At 41.2% G+C, this 26,622-nt stretch overlaps 1 protein-coding gene across 1 annotated transcript in view; it reads right to left on the bottom strand.

Moving 5' to 3' along the window:
- The window catches only part of TRPC4 (transient receptor potential cation channel subfamily C member 4), a 557,235-nt gene that overhangs the window by 11,574 nt on the left and 519,039 nt on the right, over positions 1 to 26,622 (bottom strand). The window contains exons 5-9 of the mRNA XM_073662572.1: positions 22,441 to 22,580; positions 20,858 to 21,180; positions 10,809 to 11,004; positions 8,881 to 9,075; positions 1,154 to 1,195 (exon numbers count right to left, since the gene is read on the bottom strand). Coding sequence (XP_073518673.1) covers positions 1,154 to 1,195; positions 8,881 to 9,075; positions 10,809 to 11,004; positions 20,858 to 21,180; positions 22,441 to 22,580 — 896 coding nt within the window. The remainder of the gene's footprint in view (positions 1 to 1,153; positions 1,196 to 8,880; positions 9,076 to 10,808; positions 11,005 to 20,857; positions 21,181 to 22,440; positions 22,581 to 26,622) is intronic.

Consider the following 26,622-nt stretch of genomic DNA (forward strand, 5'->3'; position numbering starts at 1 on the left):
ACTGCCCCGGTCACTTGCCGTGACCTCCAGCCCGTTCACTCAGAGACTGTCCCGGTCACCTGCTGTGACCTCCTGCCCGTCTTCCCTGGTCGCCACCCGCTCCCTTACAAGGACTGCCCCCTTGTATAGTAGCTCAGAGGTTCCGCCTCCCAGACCCATTACAGTACTCCTGTAGAGAGATCTTAAAATTGCTGTTGGGAGAAGGTACCCTTCAAGTATGAGAGACCTGGAGCAGTTTTCAAAAGAAGAATGGTCCAAAATTCCAGTTTAGAAGTTCCAGTTGAGTACAGTAAGAGGCTTGTTGATGGTTATGGGAAGCAATTGATTGTAGATATTTATTCCAAGGGGTGTGCAATCAAGTATTAAGTTGAAGGTGCCACCAATTTTGTCAGGCCAATTTTTCTGGTTTTGTGTGCATTTATTTCCAAATTGCCTTTTTTTCTTGGCTTTTTATGTGTTGTTCCAAGATACACATGGTTATTTCCTTTGTGTATAAGAAAACATGTGTAATCGCAATGATTTTCTGGGGGAAATACTTCATATTTTGGAACAATTTCTAGAGTGCCAACACTTTCGGCCATGACTACATATATATATATATATATATATATATATATATATATACAGTACAGACCAAAAGTTTGAACACACCTTTGCATTTAAAGATTTTTCTGTATTTTCATAACTATGAAAATTGTACATTCACACTGAAGGCATCAAAACTATGAATTAACACATGTGGAATTATATACTTAACAAAAAAGTGTGAAACAACTGAAAATATGTCTTATATTCTAGGTTCTTCAAAGTAGCCACCTTTTGCTTTGAGGATTGCTTTGCACACTCTTGGCATTCTCTTGATGTACAATTGTACAAAAAAATGTACAATTTTCATAGTCATGAAAATACAGAAAAATCTTTAAATGAGAAGGCGTGTCCAAACTTTTGGTCTGTACTGTATATATATATACAAATATAAAACCAAGGACAGAATGATCATGAATTACCATCATCAATAATGACTCACAAGAAAAAGAGTGTGGTTGCACAGATACACAAACTACTTGGTGACAAAATAAGTTACTGCTCTGCAGTAGTAAATTTATTGTCATTAAATTTAACTAGCAAATGTTTATGAAAAAAGTTAGATAACCTGATATTGATTGTGTCTTCGTAGATTGTCAGCAGCTCTTCTCTGTAAAGAAAAAAAAGCAAAGTTATTTAAATTGTCTAAATAAGCCAAACGCATAGAGCCTGGCCCTATTTTTTCTTTAACGTACTGTCCAATGTGATTGATTCCATAAGAAGAGAAAAAGTTGATTCTTTATATGAAGTGAGATTATCAAGCTCCATGTATGACTGTAGGCTAATCATGCTTTTCTTTTGCTCACCTATTGTCAGAAAAAGACCGGGGTCACACTAGCGTATATTCTTTCAGGTAAATTATGCTAATGACAGAGTTTGCTTAGAGTGTCAGCTTTGTGTGATCTCATACTCTTGGATGAGAGAACCATAGCATAGGTGAGGCAAAGATTGTGAAAAAAATGTCTTCATCTTCTCCATTTTGTCAGTCTGTGGAAATCGGACTTCACTAGGATGTCGTAGACTTGAATGTGTAAGTTGCTACCGATTTCGGAGTGAAATCACAGCATTCGGTCAGTGAAAAAAATTGGTAATTAGTAGGGATGAGCAAGCATGAAAATGCTTGGATGCTCATTACTCAAACCAAGCAATTCCTAATGCTCAGATGCTCATTTCAAGTAATAAGTATAACGGGAGTCAATTGTAAATCAGACCATTTTTCCGGCAGACCCTACAAGGAGGTCTCGGGGAAGTGAAAATGTTGAAATGGACGGAAAAAGTACTGAATGGAAGGAGAACAGCATGGGAAAGACCCCTGAAAGGTTCTCTGACTCCCATATTGCTGTCGAGAACAATGGTATCACACTTTTACTCCACTTTAATGACTGACAAAAGCGATGTGAAATTGGAGTTTACCAGAAAAGAAAAATGCTAAGAAACATTCTTTCCTGTGTAATGAATTGTATATAAAAGGCAAAATTTAAAAAGGATTAAAAAAATATTTTCAGTAAACTAAAATTGAATTTTTTATTAATATTTATAAATTTGTATTATTTTTTTATTAAAATATTGGAAATGTCAGTGTAATTTATGAAGGAAGCAAGAACTGACAAAAATTAGATGGAAGAGTGACTCAGATACACTATGTATTAGACATAAAGGAGTGCATCATACACATTATGTTCAAATTGTCATGTAGTGGTACTCCTAGACTCATAAAAGCTCTGCACACAGTGCAAAGTGTGCCAAAAATTACAAGCAGGGTCATCCATACACCATTGAAGTCACCAACTGTAGTGCCTCATTCAAATAATGTGAACAAAGTGTAGTTGTGGTACTCCTACACTCATAAAGGCTTTGCACACAGTACAAAGCCAGGAATAAAATTATAAGGACGGTCACCAATACACCTTTGAAGGCACCAGCTGGAGTGCCTCTTAAAAAATTAACAAAGTATAGTTATGGTATTTCTACAGGGTGGGCCATTTATATGGATACACCTAAATTAAATGGGAATGGTTGGTGATATCAACTTCCTGTTTGTGGCACATTAGTATATGGGATGGGTAAAACTTTTCCAGATGGGAGGTGACCATGGCGGCCATTTCGAAGTCAGCCATTTTGGATCCAACTTTATTTTTTTTAATGGGAAGAGGGTCATGTGACACATCAAACTTATTGAGAATTTCATAGAAAAAAACAATGGTGTGCTTGGTTTTAACGTAACTTTATTCTTTCATGAGTTTTTTACAAGTTTATGATCACTTATAAAATGAGTTCAAAGTGCTGCCCATTGTGTTGGATTGTCAATGCAACCCTCTTCTCCCACTCTTGACACACTGATAGAAACACAGCAGAAGAAATGCTAGCACAGGCATCCAGTATCCGTTGTTTCAGATGCTGCACATCTCCTATCTTGATGGTATGATGTGGTATATGGGGTACAAAGATAGTAGGGCCATTCCTCATCAATGGAAACCTCAATGCCACAGATATCTGAAATTGCTACATGATGATGTGTTGCCCTCTTTATGCACTGAAGATGGCACGTTCCCTGAGTTTTTCCAACAAGATAGTGCACCACCACATTATGGGTGTCAGGTCCGAGCATTCCTACATGAACAGTTTCCTGGAAACTGGATTGGTCGTCGTGGGCCAGTTGAATGGCCACCAAGGTCTCCTGATCTGACCCCCTTAGACTTTTATCTTTGGGGTCATCTGAAGGCAATTGTCTATGCTGTGAAGATACGATATGTGCAGCATCTGAAACAACGGCTACAAGGCCCACCCCGTACACTCAAAAAGGCTTTGCCCATAGAGCAAAGCTAGAAAAAAAATATAAGGAGGGTCACCCTTGAAGGCAACAACTGGACAGCCTCGTTAAAATATTGAACATAAAAACAACTTGTGCTGCTGTCATCAGGTGGTGTGGAAAAAGTGGGGCTAATCCAGTCTTTGTTCATTTTTATCTGAGTGATCCTGTCAGCATTCTCTGTTGATAGGCAAAATCGCCACTAAAAAGCCGCTCATACAAGACACTAGCGGCAGGGCAGTACAACACCTCCAAGGCATAGAGGGACAGCTCATGCCAGTTGTCCAGATTTGAGACTCAATAGTTGAAGGTCGGAGAGGAATTAGGGAGTACTCTGGTTTGGTCAGTCAGATATTACTTGATCATATTTAAAAACATTTTTCTCCTTGTCGACAATACCCGGTTATCAGGTCCTGGATGCTGGGATGGTGTCATAAAATTGGCCCAGGCCTATGACAGTGTACCCTGCCTTTGCTGTGTGTCTCCCTTGCCTCTCCTCCTTGGTTGGGCAAGGAAGCTTGCCTCCTGCCACTAGTGTTGTTTGTGGACAGGGGAAGGAGAGATGCAAAGTTCTCCTTGTAGCGTGGGTCTAGCAGGGTGAACAACCAGTACTCTTTATAGGCCAAGATAAATAAAATGCGAGGGTCATGGGAAATAAAGTCGGCCATATGTGCCAAGCTCCCTACAGCCAAGATTTCCCTGTCTCCATCATGATGACAACTCTTTATCTCCTCCTCCTCATTCCCCTCCTCAGCCCATCCATGTAGGAGAGATGGGATGAAACTTGTGTGGGTGGTAGCCTCAGTTGCGGTAGCAAACAGCTCCTGTTCCTCCTCCTCCACAACCTCATTGCTAACCAATCCGTGCTGAGCAGATGAGATGAGGCTGGGCTGGGTAGTATCTCCCTGTCTCATGTCTTCCTCAATCTCCACCTGGTCCTCATGCATAGCTTCATGTTTAATTGTCAGCAGTGACTGTTCAAATAGGCACAGAAGCGGGATCATTGTGCTGACTATGGCGTCATCAGCGCTCACCATCTTTGTGGAGTCCACAAAGTCTTGGATAACCACAAAAATGTCAGATATCCATGCCCACTCTTCAGTTATGTGCGGAGGTTGTCAGAATACCGATGGGTGTGTTGGAGCTTGTATTCTATAACTGGCCTCTGCTGCTCACAAAGCCTTGCCAGCATGTGCAGTGTGGAGTTCCAGTGCGTGGTCACATTGCACACCAGTCGGTGAGCTGGCACTTGCATGCGCTGCTGCAGCACTGCCAGAGTGGCAGCAGCTGTAGCCAACATGCAGAAATGAGTGCTGATGTGGTGTACGTTGACCAAAAGCTCTGGCAAATCTGGCAATGTTTTTAGAAACCGCAGAACTACCAAGTTGAGAACATGTACCAAGAATGGTAAGTGTGTGAGCTTGTCAAGCTTCACATCCGCCACCCGGTTACGCTCATTATCACACACGACCATGCCTGGTTGGAGGTTCAGCGGCAAAAGCCACAGATCTGTCTGATCTGTTATTCCTTTAAGTAACTCTGCTGCGGCTGTGCGGTTTGTCTCTTAAAGAAATTAGTTTCAGCAGAGCCTGTTGCTGATGTGGACGATGTGCTCTGAGATAACGCATTGGAGATGGAGGAGGTGCAGGAACTGATGTAGGAGGTGGAGGAAACCCTGACAGAGGTGGGGCCAGCAATTCTCGGTGTCGGGAGCACATGTGTCGTGCCAGTGCAGGACTCGGCCCCACTCTCCACAATGTTCACCCAGTGTGTAGTCAAGGAAATGTAGCATCTCTGGCCATGAGTGCTTGTCCACATGTCGATCGTTAAGTGGACAATCCCAGTAAGTGCATTGGTAAGGGAAAGGTGATGTTCCTGGACATGTGCTGGTACAATGTGGGGATACCATACTGGTAGAAAAAGTGGTGGCTGGGGACTGACTACTGAGGGATGGCGGCCGCCATGAGTTGGCGGAAATCCTCCTTGTCAACAAGCCTAAATGGCAACATTTCCACAGCTAGCAGCCTGGAAATGTGCCCATTTAGCATTTGGGCCTGTGGGTGTGTGGCTGGAAACTTTCTCTTTCATTCCAAGGACAGGGGATTTGGAAGCACCTAGTACGGGGAAAAAGACAGTGTGGTGTCACCCGCTGGCACCAATCGTTCGGTCCACCGAATCGGGTGTTTAAATAACATGTGCCTGATCATGTTAGTGGTCGTTAGACTCTTAGTGGTCAGGCCCCTGCTGATCTTGGCATGGCACGGGTTGCAAATTACCATTTTTTTGTCTCAGAACTCTCTTTATAAAAGTCCCAGATTGGAGAACATTTAACTGTTTGACGGAGAAATTCACTTGCGTCGGTGCTCTGTGGAACAGCTGCCCACCTTCTCCCTCTGGTCACCCCACTGCCTCTTCCTGTCTGTTTCAGTGCTGCCAATCCTTCCCCCTCAGCACTGCTGGCCTCGCTCTGCATGCCAGCTTCCCAGGTTGGGTCATCCACCACCTTGTGTTGCACTGCCGCACCCTGGTCCTCCTGACTTGAAGACCCAATAACAACCTGACTTATCAGCAACTGTGTCTCATCATCATCATCTACCTCATTAGACAAAATTTGCAGTTCCCCACCGTCATCTTCTTGTGACTGAGGCTGCTGTATGTTTTGTGCATCTCTAAATATCATCTTCTCCTGTCTCTCTTCCAACATGCAGGGTGAGAGGCCACAATCAAGAATTTATTATGTAAAGTGCTCCTCGGAGTGTTCTAATGTGGGATCACTGGTCTCCTGAGACTCAACATGGTGGGAGGAAGGAGGATCAGGGTGAGGATTAAGTGATTAAGACTGTTAGCTGGTGAGACTGGACCATGTGGAGGACTGGGTGATGCTGGCAAGCATTCTGGAAGCATTATCTGCTATCCAACTGACCTCCTGTTTGTACTGGTGTGGCTTCAGAAGTGGTGTCCCATGCCTCTTTGCTTAGTGGGACAGGAAGCTATATGTCATGGATGGGCATGTTTCTTGTGCTCTAGCAATAGGCATAGTCACACCTGCCCCACGCCCACGGCATCTGCATGCATGATTATCAGCACATTAATATTTTGAAAGTGTGGTTGATGAACTCCTACACTTATAAACACTTTACACAAAGTGCAAAGCCTGGAGAAACTTATAAGGAGGGTCATTCAGTCATCGATAGAGCCCTGAAAGGCAATAACTGGCAGGCATCATTCAAATATTTTTAAAGTGTAATGTATGTACTCCTACACTCATAAAGGCTTTGCACAAAGTGCAAAGCAAGGAAAAAAATTATAAGGAGGGTAATACAGTAATCCTTTTCAGGTGTCTGCTTTTTCTTCTCCTTCCTCGGGAGGCTGGGGGGACTGCCTCCACCCGCTTCCTGGAACCCGATTCTCAGCTGTCTGGGCTGAAAGTGACCCAGCTTCAGGTAATGCAAGAGCCCCCGACATGGGACAATGGGCGACAACCCCCTGTGTCACCTGCATCATTGCCTGCTCCCGCATAGGGAACGCGAAGGACAGTCCAATCGCTCAGGGGTGGTAGTCCCATCTCGAGCCACCTCGAGGAGCCTCTCACAGTCCCATTCATTTTGCAAGAAGGGTTCATCCTGCTCTCTTCCTTCTCGGATCACAACAGCAGAATGCCAGCGATGCTGACCCTCCATTTTGAAGAACGCGACCCTTGTTCCAGCCATCAGCTCTTGCAGCCTTCGAGGTAAGTGTTCTGTCTCTACTTCCAGCTAGTTTAATGAGATGTAATGATGGGTCCCAAGCTTTTCAATGGACCCCCATCTCCGCTGGTGATTATATGTAATGATCTCTTCCTGGAATGCCAACTGTTGGTACCTTGCAGCTAACTGACCTGCAAACATGTCTCCAGCCCTGGTCCTGGCCTGTCTCCTTCTCTCTTCTGACCAGCCTAGGCCCGCAGTCCAGTCACCAGATGCTGGATCCTGGCTCTCCCGTCTGTAGTCCGAAAGAACCCCAGAGATGAAAGCTGCAGCCTGGGCGTGGGCCTTAGTAGTTATGGGAAAGCAGCTGGTTCCAAACCACAGGCTCCTTCCATCTCTGCTGTCACGCCAGCTTCGTCTGGCTCTGATAATCCTCCGGTCGCTCCCTCGGGAGTCTTGCACGATTCTGCCATCTTCGTCACCTTGTCACCCACAAAGCACGTTATACTATATGGATTACTAATTCAATCCAGAAAAAGTTTCAATGCTTTTTTGGAGTGTTATATACCACCTAAATGTAACACAAAGCACGTAATTTTCTATGAATGACTAATTGAATCCAGAATTCATTTTGAATGCTTTTTTGGAGTGTTAAATACCACCAAAATGTAACACAAAGTACGTAATGCTCAATGGATAACTAATTGAATACATAAAAAAATTTCAACCTTTTTTGGAATGTTATATACCACCAAAATTTAATATGAAGCACGTAATACTATATGAATGACAATATAGTCAATTTTTTCACCCAAAAATAAAAGAGTGTGGTCACATGCAGCAGCTGTATATTTAGCAACAGACTGCAAAGCCCTAATCCCTGCCTAGAGGCTGTATCCTGCCATACTCCCTGCTACTACAACTGTCCCTAGGCTAAATGCACAATGTATCTGATTGAAAGAGGAATTGATCCAGCTCACCGGACATCAAAAGTAGATAAAATGCAAAATTTATTTAGTCCACAGTTAAAATCCATTAATGTCGAAGGATGAGCTGGTTTTTCTTTTTTTTCTATTTCGCACAATGTATCTGGTACAAACAGCAAAGCACAAGATTAGCCCTTAGAAGGACTGTTAGTATGATGGTTCAGCATCAGCACCAGTATCAAAATTAGAGGACTCTGATTAGTTAAACTGTGCACACACAGGCCTTGATAAATACTCTCTTCCTCCAATCACAACTGTCCAACTGTCCCTGAGCTGTGCAATGACATCAGTGTGCCAAGCGTGGCGAGGCGGGGATTTGAGCTTAAAATCCGAGCACCAGCCAATGCTCATCGAGTTCCGAGCATATCCGAGCACCTAAATACTTGAGTGATATCCGAGTATTACCAAGCAGGCTCACTCATCCCTAGTAATCAGCACTGCCCCATTAAATAACATTGGTAGGAATGCTACCCAATAAAACATCGGATTACATTTGTCTGATAAATGCATTGGTGTGAGCGAGCCCTAATATATAATCTTTCCTATAAGTATTTATTACCAATTTTAGCAGAGGTAGTGTTTATCTATGACTGAGCAATTCATGAATACACTCATTGCAGATGATGGAGTGGAAGAAGACAGGAAAAGTCTGCGAGATCTCTGTATTATATGACTTGTGGCAAATACATTTTTAGGCACTGGGATACTGAATTGGGATCATATCCTTGCCAAAAACAAAAAAAAACACAGTATTTCAGTGCTATACTGCTATCTAGCAGGATCTCATGTGATTTTTTTATTTTTAAGTACTTACCCCAATTGCTCCAAAACTTTCAGGTTTTTTTCTTGTGTACTTCTTGCATATCTGTTTCCGAACCCATTTGCAAAAGTACCACAATGACTTAGGACTTGGAACTATATTGAAAGGAGTGGGAAGTGTCCCTCCTTCTTCAAAGTAGCTCATCCATAACTTTGTTCTTGCAAACTTCCATTCAATATCTGCATGATCCTAAGGAAGTGAATAAAAAAGGAGATTGATAGGAAATGCAAAATGTTATGCAATTAAAATGATAAAAACAAATGTATGTTTAATTGTACACTCCAATTTAGATTCTCAGAAGTTGAACGCCCAAATTTAAAATACCCTGATATTTGGCCACACCATCAGACAATAATGCTCTGTTCTTTTTGCTAAGTAGTGGGCACAGTATTAAAATATCATCTTATGAAGATAATCATTCCCCTTGTGTCCTCCTAGACCTTTAGGAGCCATTTTGAAAGGCAGCAGTTCTGGTGGTCTTGAGCCAACCATGAAACACATGAATGACAATTCATCTAAACACTGACGCACACAGACAGAAAAGGGGTCCTGTGCAAGAATAGTACATTGTCGCTTTGCAGTCCAATAGTTTATCATAATGCAAAATTCCACCAGATTTGGAGGTGGATATAGGCCCCCTTATCTTTTGGGCCTGCACAGGTTGCACCAATTATTTGTCCGCATTGCCTCTAAATGGCTGCATTGTAATGTTCAAAATCTCCTACAGCATCAGCTTTAGTTCTTATGTAAAAGAGGCTGTGGTTAACTTTTATTTTTTTCTATTATCCATAGCATCTATTACCTTTACAGCATTAAATACAATCAATGGGTCAAACAATTAATCCACAGATGAGCTGTGTCCTCCAAAAAGAGCAAGTAATATAGATGCATTCTGAGCAAGAACCCCTCCTTTTTGACATTTATATGAACTTGTTTATATGGTCATATAAACCACATGTTAATTGTCCAAAATTCCTAATGATTTTAAACAGTTGTGTCTGACCATACCTTAAGTCCTTGTACAGGCATGAGCTGAGGTCTTATAATGCCATTCCCTATTAGATGCAGCAGATGAAGTATCTAAAGAAAGAGACCACTACCTACTCCACCGCAATAGGATCCACATGACTTAAAGGGAACCTGTCAGGTCCCCACTGCCCTCCAACCCAGCAGCATTCACCCACAGTATGTATGACTAAATTCCCTGGCTAATCAGCCCTGTATAAACAGGGTTTAAAAAAAGCATTAGGGACAACATCATCATCAGCTTCTGCAAATCTCGTCATGCGTGCAGCTGATTTCGGCAGCATCACTGCATCTCTGTAGCCGGGTGTAAGCTTCTCTGCTTCAGAGGCACAGTGCGCATGACCGGAAGTACAAAAGACGGCTTACATCCATGAAGAAACCAAAGAACAGCTGGACTCAGCAGGAGCAAGAAGAATAGCTGGCACAATGACGTGAGTGAAAAAAGCTGAGCGCATGCGCGAGATTTGCAGGAGCTGGCGATGACGCTGGCCCATAGGGGCATGGTAACATGGAAAGAGGGCTGAGTAATCTGGGGAAACTAACGCCCCATCGACTAGTCAAAGATCTAATTAGCATAGCAAACGGGGACCTTAAAAATGCTTTTTTTAAAACTCGTTTTCACTGAATAACGTTATACAGGGCTGGTTGTTAGGCGGTGAATTTAGATCTACATACATCTACATCGATGAATGCTGCTGGGTTGGAGGGCATAGGGGACCTGACAGGTTCCCTTTAAACAGCCTGGATTTATATGAACTCTTCACATCTATCGCTGAGTTGATATATGCATAATATCATATTGTCATGCTAGTTTTTGAGGTTTATTACTTTGACAACTAAAACAAAATTTAATAACACTTAATAAAAATAGGTAAATATTACAAAACATGTCTTACAGCGATGAGCTGATATGAGTTGTTCATCATGGCAATCAGCATGTTCAGAAGAACAACTAGGGAGATTACATTGTAGGTTCCAAACATGGTCGCACCAACAAATTCTGTGAATTTGTGATCAGGTTGTACATTTGTGACATAGAGATTGATGAGTCCAAAAATTGACCAAAATAGTGACTGCAATGTTTCAAATAACCTAGAATAATGAAGAGCGACAGGTGAAAGGAAATCATAATCAAACAGATATTTTCACTATATAACAAACAAAAAGTAAATGGCATTTTCAAGGAAATATACATTCATTATCTAAATTCTACAAAGGGAACAGGCAGTAATCAATTTAAGGGTATCAACATAGCAATGACAGGGAATCGAGTACTCAACCATGGGCTAAAGACCTATCGAGGAAGCCCTACCAAACACAAGAACAGAACCCACAGATTCTTCTTTGCTGGGTGTCTGCATTACTGAGGAGTTTAAATGGAACATGGCATGTGATTCATGCTGACCACAGGCAGGATGACTTAGAGACTGGCTCTGTTATTGCAGCCATTTAAGATTTACTCTGAACCGCTGCGAGATTTCAGCAAAAACATACTTTTAAAAGCCAAACTTCTCCCCTCCTATTCAAGTAGACTGCCAGGTCTTACGTTATACACACCCATATGGAGAGACCTGGAAGTCTAGGCAGTCAAGTGGAGCAGGGCAGGGAGAAGCTGCCAGGAACCGGCCTCTTAGATTAGTCATTGCAGTCACACAATTCCTGTCTGACTTCTAAAACAAAAAATTAGGAATACAAATTGGCAGCAACAACCAAGCTGGTTTCTGATTCATGCGGCCATTGATTTGGCAGAATGAATCAGCTGTAAGATAAGATTAACAAAGCACTCGCATGAATATTTTTTTTTTCATTGAATCTTTGTATACGTTGTAAGGTAGCGGCTTACACGCCAGTACGGCAGTGACCCAGGTAAGCTCAAAACAAAGTCTTTATTTTTCTAACTTTACAAATTAAAGTTCCAAACCTTCATTATCTGGATCGCAGCTGAGAATGATCATATATAGTCCGTTGCCATGGGCACCTGCAATACCGTATGAATCTCAGGTGCGATAGCGGCTTTACCCAAGTCTCGGGCTCTGGTCTGTGTTCAATCTCACACAGCTAGACCTACACAGAACCTCCAGCTGTGCTGCACTTGAAAACAACAACTGATACACCCAACCCTTACCTTCAGGATTAAATGTGAATCGTGGACATGGGCCAGTTGCAATATCTGACCTGGAGTAGGAGATCCATCCCACTACCTTCCTACAGATCTCTCCAAAAATAAAAAAGCCCATGTCTGCTTTTCCTGAATCTGACTTGGTCAAATAGCTTGACCCAGTCCACACTTACTTTTATTTTGCATTGTAACCACAGCTGTGGCTGTGATAAAAACACTCTCCAGTGGGTTCAGTATGATTCCATACACATCCTAGGGAATATGTAACGACCCTCCCATATGACTCCCATCACTGTCTCGCAACGTGCATGTAGTGTAGTGTGAGTGTATTAACATCCTCACTATTATGATTCTTTTTTTGGTGCCTAGCGCTGTTCTGTTCCTCTTCTTAGTGACAATGGTGCTCTTCAGACTCTCCGGGTCACTCTATTTTCTATGCGTGAGCTGGAAGTCTCTTTTACAATGTAAGTCTATGGGGCCTCATTCTGACACTTCGTAGGCTTATCTTGTAAAAGCTACTTCCGGGCCACGTTGCACACTACAGAGAGAATCTGCAGACCAGTAACATCAGTGACAAGATTAACAGGGCGGCGCTGGATCCCCAATTTTCAGTAGCCATAGTGTTTAATTTTTTTTTTAAAAGTAGATGAATGAGGGTTTATTATTTTAAAATGAGTTATATTTATTATCAGTGACTACATTTTGGGCACATATCACTTACTATCTAACTTTTATTAACTTTTTCAGAGGAGAAATTTAAAAACATACATTTTGTTGTAGTTTTTGATGCTTTAATCCTTTCACGACCTTGCTATTTTCCGTTTTTGGGTTTTCATTTTTTGCTCCCCTTCTTCGCAGAGCCAACTTTTTGATTTTTCCACCAATATGACCATGTGAGGGCTTGTTTTTTTGGGGGACGAGTTGTACTTTTGAACAACACCATTGATTTTATTATGTAGTGCACTGGAAAACGGGAAAAAAACTCTAAGTGTGATGAAATTGCAAAAAAAGTGCAATTCCACACTTGTTTTTTTTTTTTTACCATATTCACTAAAGGCTAAAACTGACCTGTGATTATGATTGGCCAGGTCTGTATGAGTGCGCAGATACCAAACATTTATAGGTTCGTTTTTATTTAAGTGGTGAAAAAAAAATAAAAGTTTGTAAGAAGAAAAATGTCATCATTTTCCGAGATCTGTAGAATCTCCATTTTTCGGGAAGTGGGACTGGGTGAGGGCTTATTTTTTGCGCACCAAGCTGACATTTTTATTGATACCATTTTGGGTTCGACACAATGTTTTGATCACCTATTAATGCATTTTATTACAATGTTGCGGCGACCAAAAAAAAGAAATTCTGGTGTTTCGATTTTTTTCTCATTACGCTGTTCACTGATCGGTTTAACTTAATTTAAATTTTGATATATTGGACATTTCTGAATGCAGCAATTCCAAACATGTTTCTTTTGCTTGTTTTATTTTGAATGGGACAATAGGGGGTGATTTAAACTTTTATATATATATATACAGTATAAAAATATATACATTTTTCATTTACTTTTTATGTGCTTCAATAGTCCCCTTAGGAGACTTGAATCTGCGATCATCCGATCGCTTGTGCCACACATGGCAGGGCTTCAGCCCTGCTATGTGTAGCAGAAATCCTTATTTCCTATGAACGCCGGCCCGTCAGAAGCCAAAGCCCGCATCTAAGGAGGGGTAGACAACCTTGGATGTATCTATACGTTCAAGGTCATAAAGGGGCTAAAACGTGCTGAACAAATACAGTATTAACTTTCATCTCAGGGTCAGCATGATTATGGCGATGCCAAAATTCTATTCTTGCAAGAAAAATTTACAATTTTCCAGCAATGAAATTGCATGAGAGCTTATTTTTTGCATGATAAGGTGAAGTTTTCAGTGATACAATTTTTTGGTACATATGACTTTTTTATCACTTTTGATTACATTTTTTGGAATGTATCAAAGAAACAATAATTCTAGATTTTGTTAATTTTTGTTTCAACACTGTTCACTATTCAGTTTAATTTACGTATTAATTTAATTCTGTAGGTTGAGCCAGTAATGACAATACCAAATTTATATAGCTTTTTATTGTTTTACTACTTTTACACAAAGAAATATTTTTGCTTCTACATTCCAGACCCATATTTTTTTTTCTTTAAACAGAGTTGTGTGAAAGCTTTCTTTGCAGGACTAAGTAAAACAATCACTGTTTTGCGGACATACAACTTTTTGATAACTTTTTTTTGTGAGATTGGATGAGCAAAAATGTAGCTATTCAGATATTGTTTTGCTTGAGAAAGGTCTCCATTTTGAGACCGAAACATTGCCACAGCCATATGGGCTATTAAAGTAATTAATCCTGACTCTATGATTGAGTGCTGCCTCCAATTTTTTTTTCGGATATTCAGATATTGTTTTTCTTTTTTTTCTCACGGTTTTCACGATATGAGATAAATAATGATAAAGTTTTATATTACGGGATAATACGATTACATTGATATCGAATTTATAAAATGTTTCATGTTTTAATACTTTTGAACAAGAAATTTATTTAAAGAATATATGTATTGTTCTACATTATGTTCCGAGAGCAATAATTTTTGAATCTCTTTGTTTATATAACTGTACAAAGCTTATTTTTTTGCTTTTTTTATTTGCATAACATGCTATAGTCTTCATTGAAACCATTTTGAGATACATGCAAGTTTTTGATCATTTTTTATTTCAGCATTTCAATGTTTGGAAAGTGGAGTGAACAAAAATGGAAACTATGGCATTGTCTTTTCATGTTATTTTGTGCAGCATTCTGTGAGGAAAAAATAATCACACAGTTTTAAAGTACACATCATTACAGATGTACTAATGCCAAATATGCAACTTTTTTTTACATATTGAACCATTTTATTGGAAAAACTAGAATTGTGGGGAAAGAGCTATTAATTCTTTTTTTTTTTTAAACAGTCAAAAACATTATACTTTTTAAAATACTTTTTAGTCCCCCAAGGGGATCCTCTGTGAGTAACATGCTACTTATACAGTATAGTGTATTACACTATCCTATCAGTATTTGATTGCCAGGAAGCCTATCAGAAGCCAAAGACTATATCTGGCAGCTTCCAGCAGTAAGCTGGAAGCTTTAGTAGGGTGTGGTGCTTTCCAATAGGCTGAAGCAAGGAGCTGATAACTTCAGCTTGACAGCACACATATACCCATTCTGTTAGACTGGAAAGCACTTCAGGCCCCAGCTACCCAAACCTTATTGGCTGGACAGAGCCTGCACCATCCAGAGCTTCTGCTTTTGACATCTCTTCTATCACCAGCGCCACCCGTAGAGTGAATATGGCGACAGAAGCAGACGTTACAGGTGCAGGTTCTGGTGGAGATGTGACAATAACGCTGTCTATGGTGTCCGCAACAACTAATCACAGTGAAGTTTTCATTTTGCAAGTGCAGAATACAAAATTAAAGCTCCTCTGTGACTAATTGCTCTAGGCAACAGAAGTTTGATAAGTCTTCAAATTTGTCTTATTTTTAAAGATAAATCAGATGAGCCAAATAAATATAAAATTGATCAAATTCAATTCCATCAAAATAATAATTTGAGTTTAATTTGCTTTGAGTTACAGAAATGTTAAGGTAACAAACCTGTTCCATAGAACCTCCAGGGCAGTTGGAACCTCACCAACAGTTCCATTTCGAGTTTAGCCAAGATTTACATGTTTGATGGGCATTATTAGTATAGTTATTTATATTTTGTTGTACAGAACCCTTAATTTTAAGGTGCTATACATATGAAAACAGGGTTTACAGTACAGATTAATCATTTAGCATACCGTAAATACATAGCACGGTATAAAACAAGTATAACTAAACATGGCTAAGTGACAGACATGGGAATGGGGAACTGGCCAATCTGCAAGAGAAGAAGGAAGAACAAAGAAGGAGAGAGTAAAAGCTGCTGATATGGCAATGTGGTGATAGCAGGGTTATCTTGCTGGTTGTAGGCATTTTTTGAAGAAGTGGGTTTTCAGGTTGCATTTGACATCTTTGAAGGTCGGAGAGAGTCCAGTTGGTTGAAGTACTGAGTTCCGGAGTATGAGGAAGATATATGAGAAATATTGGAGATAATTAAGTGAGGAACAAACAAGTGGAGAGCAAAGAAGGAGATCTTATGACAACTGGAGATTTGGAGGTGACAGATTATGGTTGGTCATGTAAGTCATTATTAGTATTTTGAGCTGAATTTTCTCAGTAATGTGGAGGGATTGGAAGAAGGAGTAACGCAGAGAGCGGTGGATTGAGTTAACCATAGAGTGGAGGATGGACTGGAGAAGCACGAGAGCGCTTCAAGCTAGTGGAATTTAGACCATATTTACAAGTATGTTTAAAAATATATTCCAATATTGGCTCATAGCACCAAAGTCTAATGATTCCAGCCACTTGCTAATTCTTGAACCATACTACTTAGTAAAAATTATACAGTTTATAGTTTTATCAGATAGAAATATAAAATAAGAATCTTAATATCATTAACCATGCTTCATGTGATAGTTTAATAGTAGAAAAATACTGGAGCTAGGCGAGATTAGGATTTTAGCATATAAACAGTGGGCCTTCCTCCAGCTACTGATGTTGGAGTATAGCCCTGCTTCAGAGATGTCCCAACCCTCTGTAATGCCGGTTCTGTGAGGCAATTAAAAATAGCTAAGTGTCAGAAAATATTATCCGTCCATGACCTAAACTGTATTATTAGTTTTTTTTATAAAGTGTAGAAAATCTATGTATCCTTGACAGGATTATATTAAATCTATCGCCTTTTCAATTAAAGAATGATAAAGAGAAATCCACTCTTGTTTCAGATCTCGACTATTTATTTTCACTAGAGTTCAGAGGAACCGCCTGGGGCTGGACGGAGATATGTTAATCATCGTCCAGCTTGTAATTGTAGCTGCGGGGGTCCTTCATCTTCTGCTACGTTAATAGTATGCTATTATTTAACTATGTCATTTATCCTGGTTGTTAATTATATGAGAGTTTATGACTCAGTTTTTTTTTTAAATGCCGGCTGACATCTGTCCATTGTGTGTCTTGTTGGAATATTCTATCTACAAAATCTTTGAACATGTTGTCCTTGGTGGGATTGAACCCAGGATTTTAGTACTGCAAAACTATAGCACTATAGTTTTGCAGTACTAAGATCCTGGATTCAATCCCACTAAGGACAACATGTTCAAAGATTTTGTATGTTCTCCCCGTGTTTGCATATGTTTACTCCAGGTACTCAGATTTGCTCCCGGACTACAAAAACATAAGGCACACTTCATCAAAGCTTTTACGCCAGAATTCTGGAGTAAAAAGCTTTGAAAAGTCTCTAAATTTTGCTGCAACTTGAGGCTGTGCTAAAATCTTGCAACTTTTGGAGTTATCATATGTTTTTTACTCATCTCCAGCAATGTGGGCAGAAATGCGGCATGATGTGGGTGTGGTGACCGCCAAATTCATGACTAGCAGCGGCATATGCTTCACCACAAATCTTACTCCAGCAGGGACTGCAGTAGGATTTGTGGCAAGGGGCAAACAGAGGTGTACGCCAATTGGTCGACGGTCCTGAAAGAGGCATGCATCCCCTAATGAACTCCAGCATCTTGGTGAACAATGCCAGTCTTGATGATTCAGAATCATACTGATAGGTATGGTATCAAATGGACACTATTTATTCAACTATGTTTTTCTATAAGGAGGATCACTGCAAAACGTTTGTCATACCATGTACATTATAGATTAGGGCCTTAATGCGTGATGTATTTGACTTCATGCTCATACAGCGGCATATGTTGGAGCCTTCTGTCATAAATATTTTCAACAGACCACCGATAAAATTCCCATCTCATGGTGTGGGCCCATAGTATACTTTTCTGTGCATGACTATGTATGAACCCATAAAAGAAAATAATTTTGGCTTGTTCAATCACATTTTGCATTACAGAGAAATTTTCCAAAAATGACATTATAGTGCCTCTTGGGAATGACAAATAGCAGCACACAGACTACATAATGCCTATAGGTGTATAATACAGATTCTTTGGCATTATTCAGCGTCCATATATGTGCATGTGTCCTAAGTAAATATATAGCGCCCCGAGGGTTCGGCCGCTACAGGGGTATTGCACCTCAGACCAGAGGTGTGATATTCCACTCCCAGGTAAGGATGGAGTATGGACCAGGCCTCAGTTAGCTGCATAGAGCACACACACCCCATTTCCGAGGGACAGCTCAACGGTGCTCCCACTAGACATAAGTGCAGGCACGACCGACTATGTCCCTGCCTGGAGTGGGGAGGGGGGGTGGAACACCCAGTGCTGTAGGGGCAGATAGGGGTTGGTTCCTGAGCATAGATAGGAGCCCATTGGTTGCTGGTCACCTGGGCTCATGGCTAGAGGGAGGTATAAAAGGTGGGCACCATCTTAGTTCTGGGTCAGTTCAGCCAGAGGAGAAGACAGGGAGTAGAGGCTCTGTAGGAGCTCTACTCCAGGAGGGCCTAGTGAGAGGCCGAGGAGGAGGTGAAGGGGAGCTGGGATTTTGGCTCATCTCAGCTCCAAGAGAATGGAACAGAAAGGAACAGAAAGGAACAGAGAAAGAGAAGGAGAGACAGAGAAACAGAAGGGCTCAGGAACAAGAAGGTGGAAGGGACCCTAAGAACCCACGAGAATCCAGGGTGCAGGGTCAGGCAGATTAAGGGTACCGGATCCCAAGTTGGTGGAGGAGAAACAACCCTCAGCCAAAGACCGGTCGTCGTGATCATCTATTGGTGCGACACCTCATCAAATCTGCTAGGAAGGCACCATATAGGACAGCGGAGGACGGGGCCCACGTTTAACCGCAGAAGTCCGCGGCAGCTGGACAAAAGTGGGTCACTGGTGAGGCAGGCCAGAGAAAGGATTAAAGGGGGTCCTGTGCCATGCTCTTGACTGCTTGGGAGTTGACCGAGCCCCACACCTGGTGGACGCAGCACGGCTTGGGCGGTCACTGCCGACGGAAGTGACCCGGGACAAACGAACTGTGAGTAAAGACCCTGGACTGTAACTTGTTGTCCGTGTGCTCCTTCGCTCCTCCGGCACTACCGGTACTGGGACCTTCACCACCATCACTCCCACCATCCACTACACTGCCCGGGGCCGCACTCTTCCCGTGGGGAGTCACACCATCCCAGCTGCATTCATCATCAGCCCCAGCGGACTGCCTTGCAGCAGCGGTTCCTAATAACCGCAATCCACGGGTGGCGTAGTCGGACATTATCTGAAGCACGTAGCAGACTACCAATGGTCTGACCACCCTGAGCCGCGGGACCGGGCCGCCACTACTACTACCCCCATCGTTCCCCTATCGCCCGGATCCGCGTGCCCCACGGCCCAGGGGGCGAGTCAAATACAATGTAGTTTACAATAGTATATTAATATTATACAAATGTAGAATTTCTTAACATGCCAAAAATATCCAAGTGCTGAAAAGTGTAACTCGACACCTAGCTGTAAATCTTCAATGGCTTTTGTTGTCTTAATTGTTAAGAGTTAAAGGGAGACTGTCATGTCCCCAAATGTCATTAACCTGCAGATAAAAATAAATTTAATCTGCAGGTTAATAGTGTTACAGTGCTGACCGGTCACCAGCTGATTATTGTCCGGCTACCTGGAGAAAATGAACCTTATTTCTCCCAACAGCCGCTGACTTTTAGTAATAGAGGTGTGCCTGGAGTCTCCTCTCAATACACAGTGAGCGGGGCTGTAAACACGCCATGGCACTTTGATTGACAGCTTTCTCTGCTGAGCATCTGTGAGCTTCAGGTTTACACAGACACCAAGTTCTTGTCAAAAAAATGTGAGGTTTATTAAATGTCATAAACCTTCACAGTATTCAAATGAAAGTAACAAAGAAAAACAGACACAGACACTTCTTTGGGTAAGCAAATTAAGCACATAACATCTCACAATTGCAGAGACACAGGCCCTGCTCCTCTCTCTGTTGGATCAGCAATGAGACTGGCTGCCTCTCCAACACTACACTACACAGAGCCAATTTATCAGTTTTTTTTAGGGGCCGCAAAAGCTGGAATGGAGGTATGGGAGCAACCATTCCCACCCTGGCTCTTTGGTCCCTCCTAAATCCTGGATTCAAAATCCGGTCTACAAAAAATACTCTCAGCAACCTGCCATTATTGGAGCTTTCATTCTGGGATCTACATCAACAAGGCCTGCCACCTCAGTGACACATACCTTCCATCAAAGATTTTACCACCTGCTTTCCTACATAAGCTGCCAGGTGTCGATCTCTGCCCACACACAGGAGCCACGGACCGCTCCTGCCAGTGATTCTCAGCTTCCTCTGATGTCACATCAACAGAGCAGCATTTTGTCTTCTGCTCTGCTCTGTCGATAGGGCCAGCTGTCAATTATCATAACATCTGCAGTGGTGCCCTGTCCACTGAGCAGAGTGGAACAGGACAAGCTGCTCTATTGAAAAGAGGTGACATAAAATAGGGGATTTTGCCTGTAAGTTCTAACACGCATACACAAAAATGATAAAATTCCTAGATAACCCCTTTAACCTGCAGATTAAATCTATATTGGTAGGTTAATAGCTTTAGGGGGCATGACAGGTTGCCTGTAACATTCTGCATTGTGATATCTTTCCTGTGTGTTAGTGTAAGAAAGTTTACATCTGTACATAATAACATTACACATAAAATAACAATAAAATCATAATAACATTTAAATAAAAAAATGACATTTGATGTTCAACTTACGTGGAGAAGGCATTATTTTGCTTTTCACACCGAATGCCAGTACAGTTCCCGATATTATTCACAGTGGTATCGTAATTGAAGTATAGTTGATTTAATCCATTTGCAAAGGCCAGTAATACGAGACAGTAAATGAAAAGAAACTTTAAAATGTCCAAAAGCATTCTTCCTAAAGAGATCTGCAGAGGACCCAGGTGAGAATTGGCTGTGAACAATGAGATCAATCTCAACGAGCTAAAAATATTTGCAATGGCAAATAATGCTTCTGCGACTAAGGTTGGATGCCACATGTCCCAGTGGCTACGTTCACAATAGTCTTCACTGTACTAAAACAACAGAAAATAGTATAATTTTCAGACCACTCAACTCATTTATATTATATTCATGTATATAAAACCAGTTTTTACTATACCTTCTAGTTGGAGCAGATGCAGAGAACCGTTTTCTCTCCATCTGAGAAAATCGGTTCGATAATGCAAATTATAATCTGATCAGAGTGTGATCCAATTTACTCGGAGGTGGAGAGATAAGTAAATGTTTCTCCACCTTCTCCATTATGTCAGTCCGTGAAATTTTTTTCCTCATGGACATGAACTGGCAAGTGCCATCTGATACTCAGAGGCAAATAGTGCATGCAGCAATTTTATTCTTCGGACCACTTGGTCCATAGAAAAAAATTGGTATGAGGACTATCCATCAAAACCACTGATAGCATTCAACTGATTAAAATTGTTATCTGCATGAGCCCTGATACTAATTCAAAGAGGTCCGTCCTCTCCCAGGGGGACTTAGCCCCTATAATGACCACACCAGCACTGTGCCTGTTACTGGTACAGTGCCACAGAAAGTAACTTTTAATTTATATGCAAATGAGGACGTTTTGTGCCTTGACTAGACCAAGAGTTTGGTGCACCATTACACCTCCTCATTTGCACATTGGGCCCTTCCTCCGCATCTGAAGTTTAGGGAGCGACAACAGAAGAAAGGAGATAGGGATTAGAAAGTGCACAGCTGCACATACACTGGCAGCATTCAAACAGTGCTTGCTCTTGGAAGCGATAACTGTCAATCAGAAGCGGGGGAAGGCCCCTCAATATTCAAATGAGGAGGCATAACAGTGCGCCAAACTCTTGGCCATGCAAAGGAAGCCCCCTCAAAAATGTCTTTGCAAGAAAACAAGGTTAATTTTCCCTGTTCTGTGTTAGTTACTTGTCTCACACTGGTAACTCCTCCTTCATGTAAAATAATCTCTGGAGGCAGAGTTATCTTCCAGACAGTGTCCTCCTCAGAGCCTGGAAAAGGTAATCTAAATATCCTGTGTCCAGTTCAACAAGACAAATTTGGTGAAAAGTCCTCTATAAATAAAAAAAATGTAATAAATGCAAAACTATGATTATATACTTCAAGTAAATGCCCTCCTTTAGGCAGTGTAGTACAATCCCTTATAGTTTCACCTGGTACTGAATACATATAATGCAATATTACAAGGAATAACAGTGTGGTATAAAACAAAAAAACGGATATTAATGATATCTATTATTTTTATAATAACATTAAAATGTGTTCATATTATATCTCAACTGTACCTTAGAATAAGCAACAATTTTTAATGAAATAGTTGCTAAATATAATGAATTCATTACAAAATCCATTAAGTTCCACCAGTCATGGATGTAATCCTGAAGTCCTCCATCCCACATCTGTTTAATTTCAGCCCAAATGATACCTATACATTGTAAAACAAAACACAAGAAATGACAAACATTTATTTTATCGAATTGTAGGGGGGCATGAATGTAGTTTAATTATTCAGAACAATATTCCCTAAAAAATATCACCTTGATGTGTATAGTATCAGATAAATTATATTATACACAAAGCTAATAAAACTTCATAAAAACCTGTATGTAATCATTGCATTTCCTTAAAGAGGTTCCCCAAAATTAAAAAAAATATATACATAGCTTGTTAGAACATGATATACAGTGGGGAAAAAAAGTATTTAGTCAGCCACCAACTGTGCAAGTTCTCCCACTTAAAAAGATGAGAGAGGCCTGTAATTGACATCATAGGTAGACCCCAACTATGAGAGACAAAATGAGAAAACAAATCCTGAAAATCACATTGTCTGATTTGGAAAGAATTTTTTTCAAATTTTGGTGGAAAACAAGTATTTGGTCACCTACAAACAAGCAAGATTCCTGGCTCTCACAGACCTGTAACTTCTTCTTTAAGAGGCTCCTCTGTCCTCCACTCATTACCTGTAGTACTGGCACCTATTTGAACTTGTTATCAGTATAAAAGACACCTGTCCGCAAGCTCAAAACAGTCACACTCCAAACTCCACTATGATGAAGACCAAAGAGCTGTCGAAGGACACCAAAAACAAAATTGTAGCCCTGCACCAGGCTGGGAAGACTGAATCTGCAATAGGCAAGCAGCTTGGCGTGAAGAAATCTAATGGGGGAGCAATAATTAGAAAATGGAAGACATACAAGACCACTGATAATCTCCCTCGATCTGGGACTCCACACAAGATCTCACCCAGTGGGGTCAAAATAATCTCAAGAATGGTGAGCAAAAATCCCAGAACCATACGGGGGGACCTAGTGAATGACCTGCAGAGAGCTGGGACCAACGTTACACAGGCTACCATCATTAACACACACGGGGACTCAGATCCTGCAGTGCCAGACGTGTCCCCCTGTTTAAGCCATTACATGTCCGGGCCCGTCTGAAGTTTGCTAGAGAGCATTCAGATGATCCAGAAGAGTATTGGGAGAATGTCATATGGTCAGATGAAACCAAAGTAGAACTGTTTGGTAGAAACACAACTCGTCGTGTTTGGAGGAGAAATAATGCTGAGTCGCATCCAAAGAACACCATACCTACTGTGAAGCATGGGGGTGGCAACATCATGCTTTGGGACTGTTTCTCTGCAAAAGGACCAGGACGACTGATCTGAGTACATGAAAGAATGAATGGGGCCATTTATCGTGAGATTTTGAGTGCAAACCTCCTTCCATCAGCAAGGGCATTGAAGATGAAACGTGGCTGGGTCTTTCAACATGACAATGATCCCAAGCATACCGCCAGGGCAATGAAGGAGTGGCTTCATAAGAAGCATTTCAAGGTCCTGGAGTGGTCAAGCCAGTTTCCAGATCTAAACCCTATAGAAAACCTTTGGAGCGAGTTGAAAGTCCACTTATGATGTCAATTACAGGCCTCTCTCTCCTTTTCAAGTGGGAGAACTTGCACAATTGTTGGCTGACTAAATACTTTTTTTCCCCACTGTAGACACTGTAGAACAGGGTTGCACAACCTGTGGACCAGGGGCCACATGCAGCGTCCAATACCATTCTGTGAGGCCCTCAACCATCTTGCCACAGTTTTCCTTTTTAGTTTCTAGTAGCTGCTCACGTGTGTTTTCCCTGTCAGGGAGAAGAGGAGTGGTAGGAAGCATCATAGGGACAGTTACTAATGACATACTAAATGCCCTGCTCTAGGATGCTCAATTTTGCAATAAAAGAGAGTCCTGTAGCACAGAAAGTAGTTAATGGGGTAAAAAGTGGTCATATATGAGTGCTGCTTGATTCATTGTGGTTTAAGGATGAAGGGAAACACTGGACAGTTTCAGCATCTCAAATAAGCTGCTATAGAAAAAGCTGAACGCACGGTCAATTCCTTTCCTATCAGTGACTGACAGCTTTCTCTTCATGCACACTTATACAATGAAAGCTGTCAATCGCAGATAGAACCGCCCACTGGACCACTAATCCCAGAAAGAGGAGAGGTTTAAATGATTAAACACAGGTATCTTCTCACATAACTATATACACATATGGACAAAATTGTTGGTACCTGTAACAATTCCACCCCTCAATGGTGGCTGTCTGGGCAGTGACTGACAGCTTAGTTGTCCAGTTTGGTGCAGGGGTGTGCTGAGCCATCTGTGTTTTGATTGACTGCTCATTCGTCCTATCTGAGACCAAGAGGTGCTGAGCTCTCGTCAGGTGTTCTCAGTTCCCATAATTGCTCAGCTGTTTAACTGAGCTGGCAGTCCCAGATAGCTGTCAGGGTAGCTTCAGTTAAATGTGGTTGGTTTACTCTGTGCCTTGTATTTTGCTCATTGATCTATCGCTGCCTGACATTGGACCTCGTTCTGACCATCCGGCTGTTTAACCCCTTTGACCTGATACGCTATGCTCCTGGTATTTTGACCTCGGACAGTTAACTGACTATGGCTTTGTCTCTTCCCTCTGCTTATGATGTACCCTCCTAGCTATTGACCTCGGAGTCCTCAACTATCCTGACATCACAGTACCCTTCTGGTAAAGTAATAAAAACCCACATTAGTCACTGAAAGATCAAAAGTAATTTTCAATTTACATTTTTTGAAGGTTAACCAATGAAAATCAGATGTTGCTTTTTTATTGTGGTTGCAACAGAAAATGAAAAAAAAAAGTAGTAATGAAAATGGAATGAAAAAAATGATGATACCCCTAAAAAAATTGAAAATAATTTGACCATAGAAACATGTGAAACTAAAGTGTGTCCTGTAATTAGCATCACAGGTGTCTACAAACATGTACAGTAATAAGTCCGTATGCCTATTTAAAGAGTGAAAAGTAGTCATTGTGCTGTTTGGCATCATGGTGTGTACCACTCTGAACATGGACCAAAGAAAGCTAAGGAGACAGTCGTCTTAGGAGATTGGAAATAAAATTATAGAAAAGCAATTTAAAGGTAAAGATATAAGACCATCTCCAAACAGCTTGATGTTCCTGTTATTATAGTTGCACATATTATTCAGAATGTTATGGGTTATGGGACTGTAGCCAACTTCCATGGATGTGAAGAGGAAAATTTTGACAAATTGAAGAGAAGGATAATACAAATGGTAACCAAAGAGTCCAGAACAACTTCCAGAGAGATTAGGGCTGAACTTTAAGGTCAAGGTACATCAATGTCTAATCGTACCATCCATCCCTGTCTTACCCAAAGTGGACTTCAAGGAAAACAACCAAGGCGGAAACCACTGTTGAAAACAAATGATAAAAAACACTGGAATGTGCCAAAATTCATGTTGACAAGCCACAATGCTTCTGGGAGAATGTCTTTTAGACAGATGAACAAAACAGGAGCAACTCACATCAGCTCTATGTTCACAGATCCATAAATGAAGCATACAAAGAAAGGAACATTGACATTTGTACCTGCTATAAAACATGGAGGAGGCTCAGTTATGTTTTGGTGCTGCTTTGCTCCATCAGGCACAGGGTGTCTTCAATCTGTGCAGAGTACAATGAAATCTCAAGACTATGAAGGCATTCTAGAGAGGAATGTGCTGCCCAGTGTCAGAAAGCTTGGCCAAAAATGGCTAAGAGCAAAGCATTAGACTATTTTGAAGTGGCTTCTATGAGCCTTGATCTAAGTCTTCTTGACTATCTGCGGAAACCTGCAGCCTTTACACCTGAGACAGCTGGAGAAGTTTGCTCACGAGGAATCAGCTAAAATACCTGTGGACAGGTGAATTGTCATGTAGAATTAGAGAAATCATTTGGTTGCAGCAATTGCCTCAAAAGGTTGTGTAACAAAATATTAAGTTAAGGATACCATCATTTTCTCCAGGTCAGTTTCATTATTTTACTTTTTTTCTGTTGAACCACAATTCAAAAGCAAAGTCTGATTTACATTAGTTGATATTCATTAAATTTAAATTGAAAATTCCGTTTAAAATTATTTCAGCGACCATTGTGGGCTTTTCT

This window comes from Phyllobates terribilis, unplaced genomic scaffold, assembly GCF_046119375.1.
Source record: "Phyllobates terribilis strain yellow unplaced genomic scaffold, ASM4611937v1 Scaffold_2__4_contigs__length_985480577, whole genome shotgun sequence".
NCBI lineage: Eukaryota > Metazoa > Chordata > Amphibia > Anura > Dendrobatidae > Phyllobates > Phyllobates terribilis.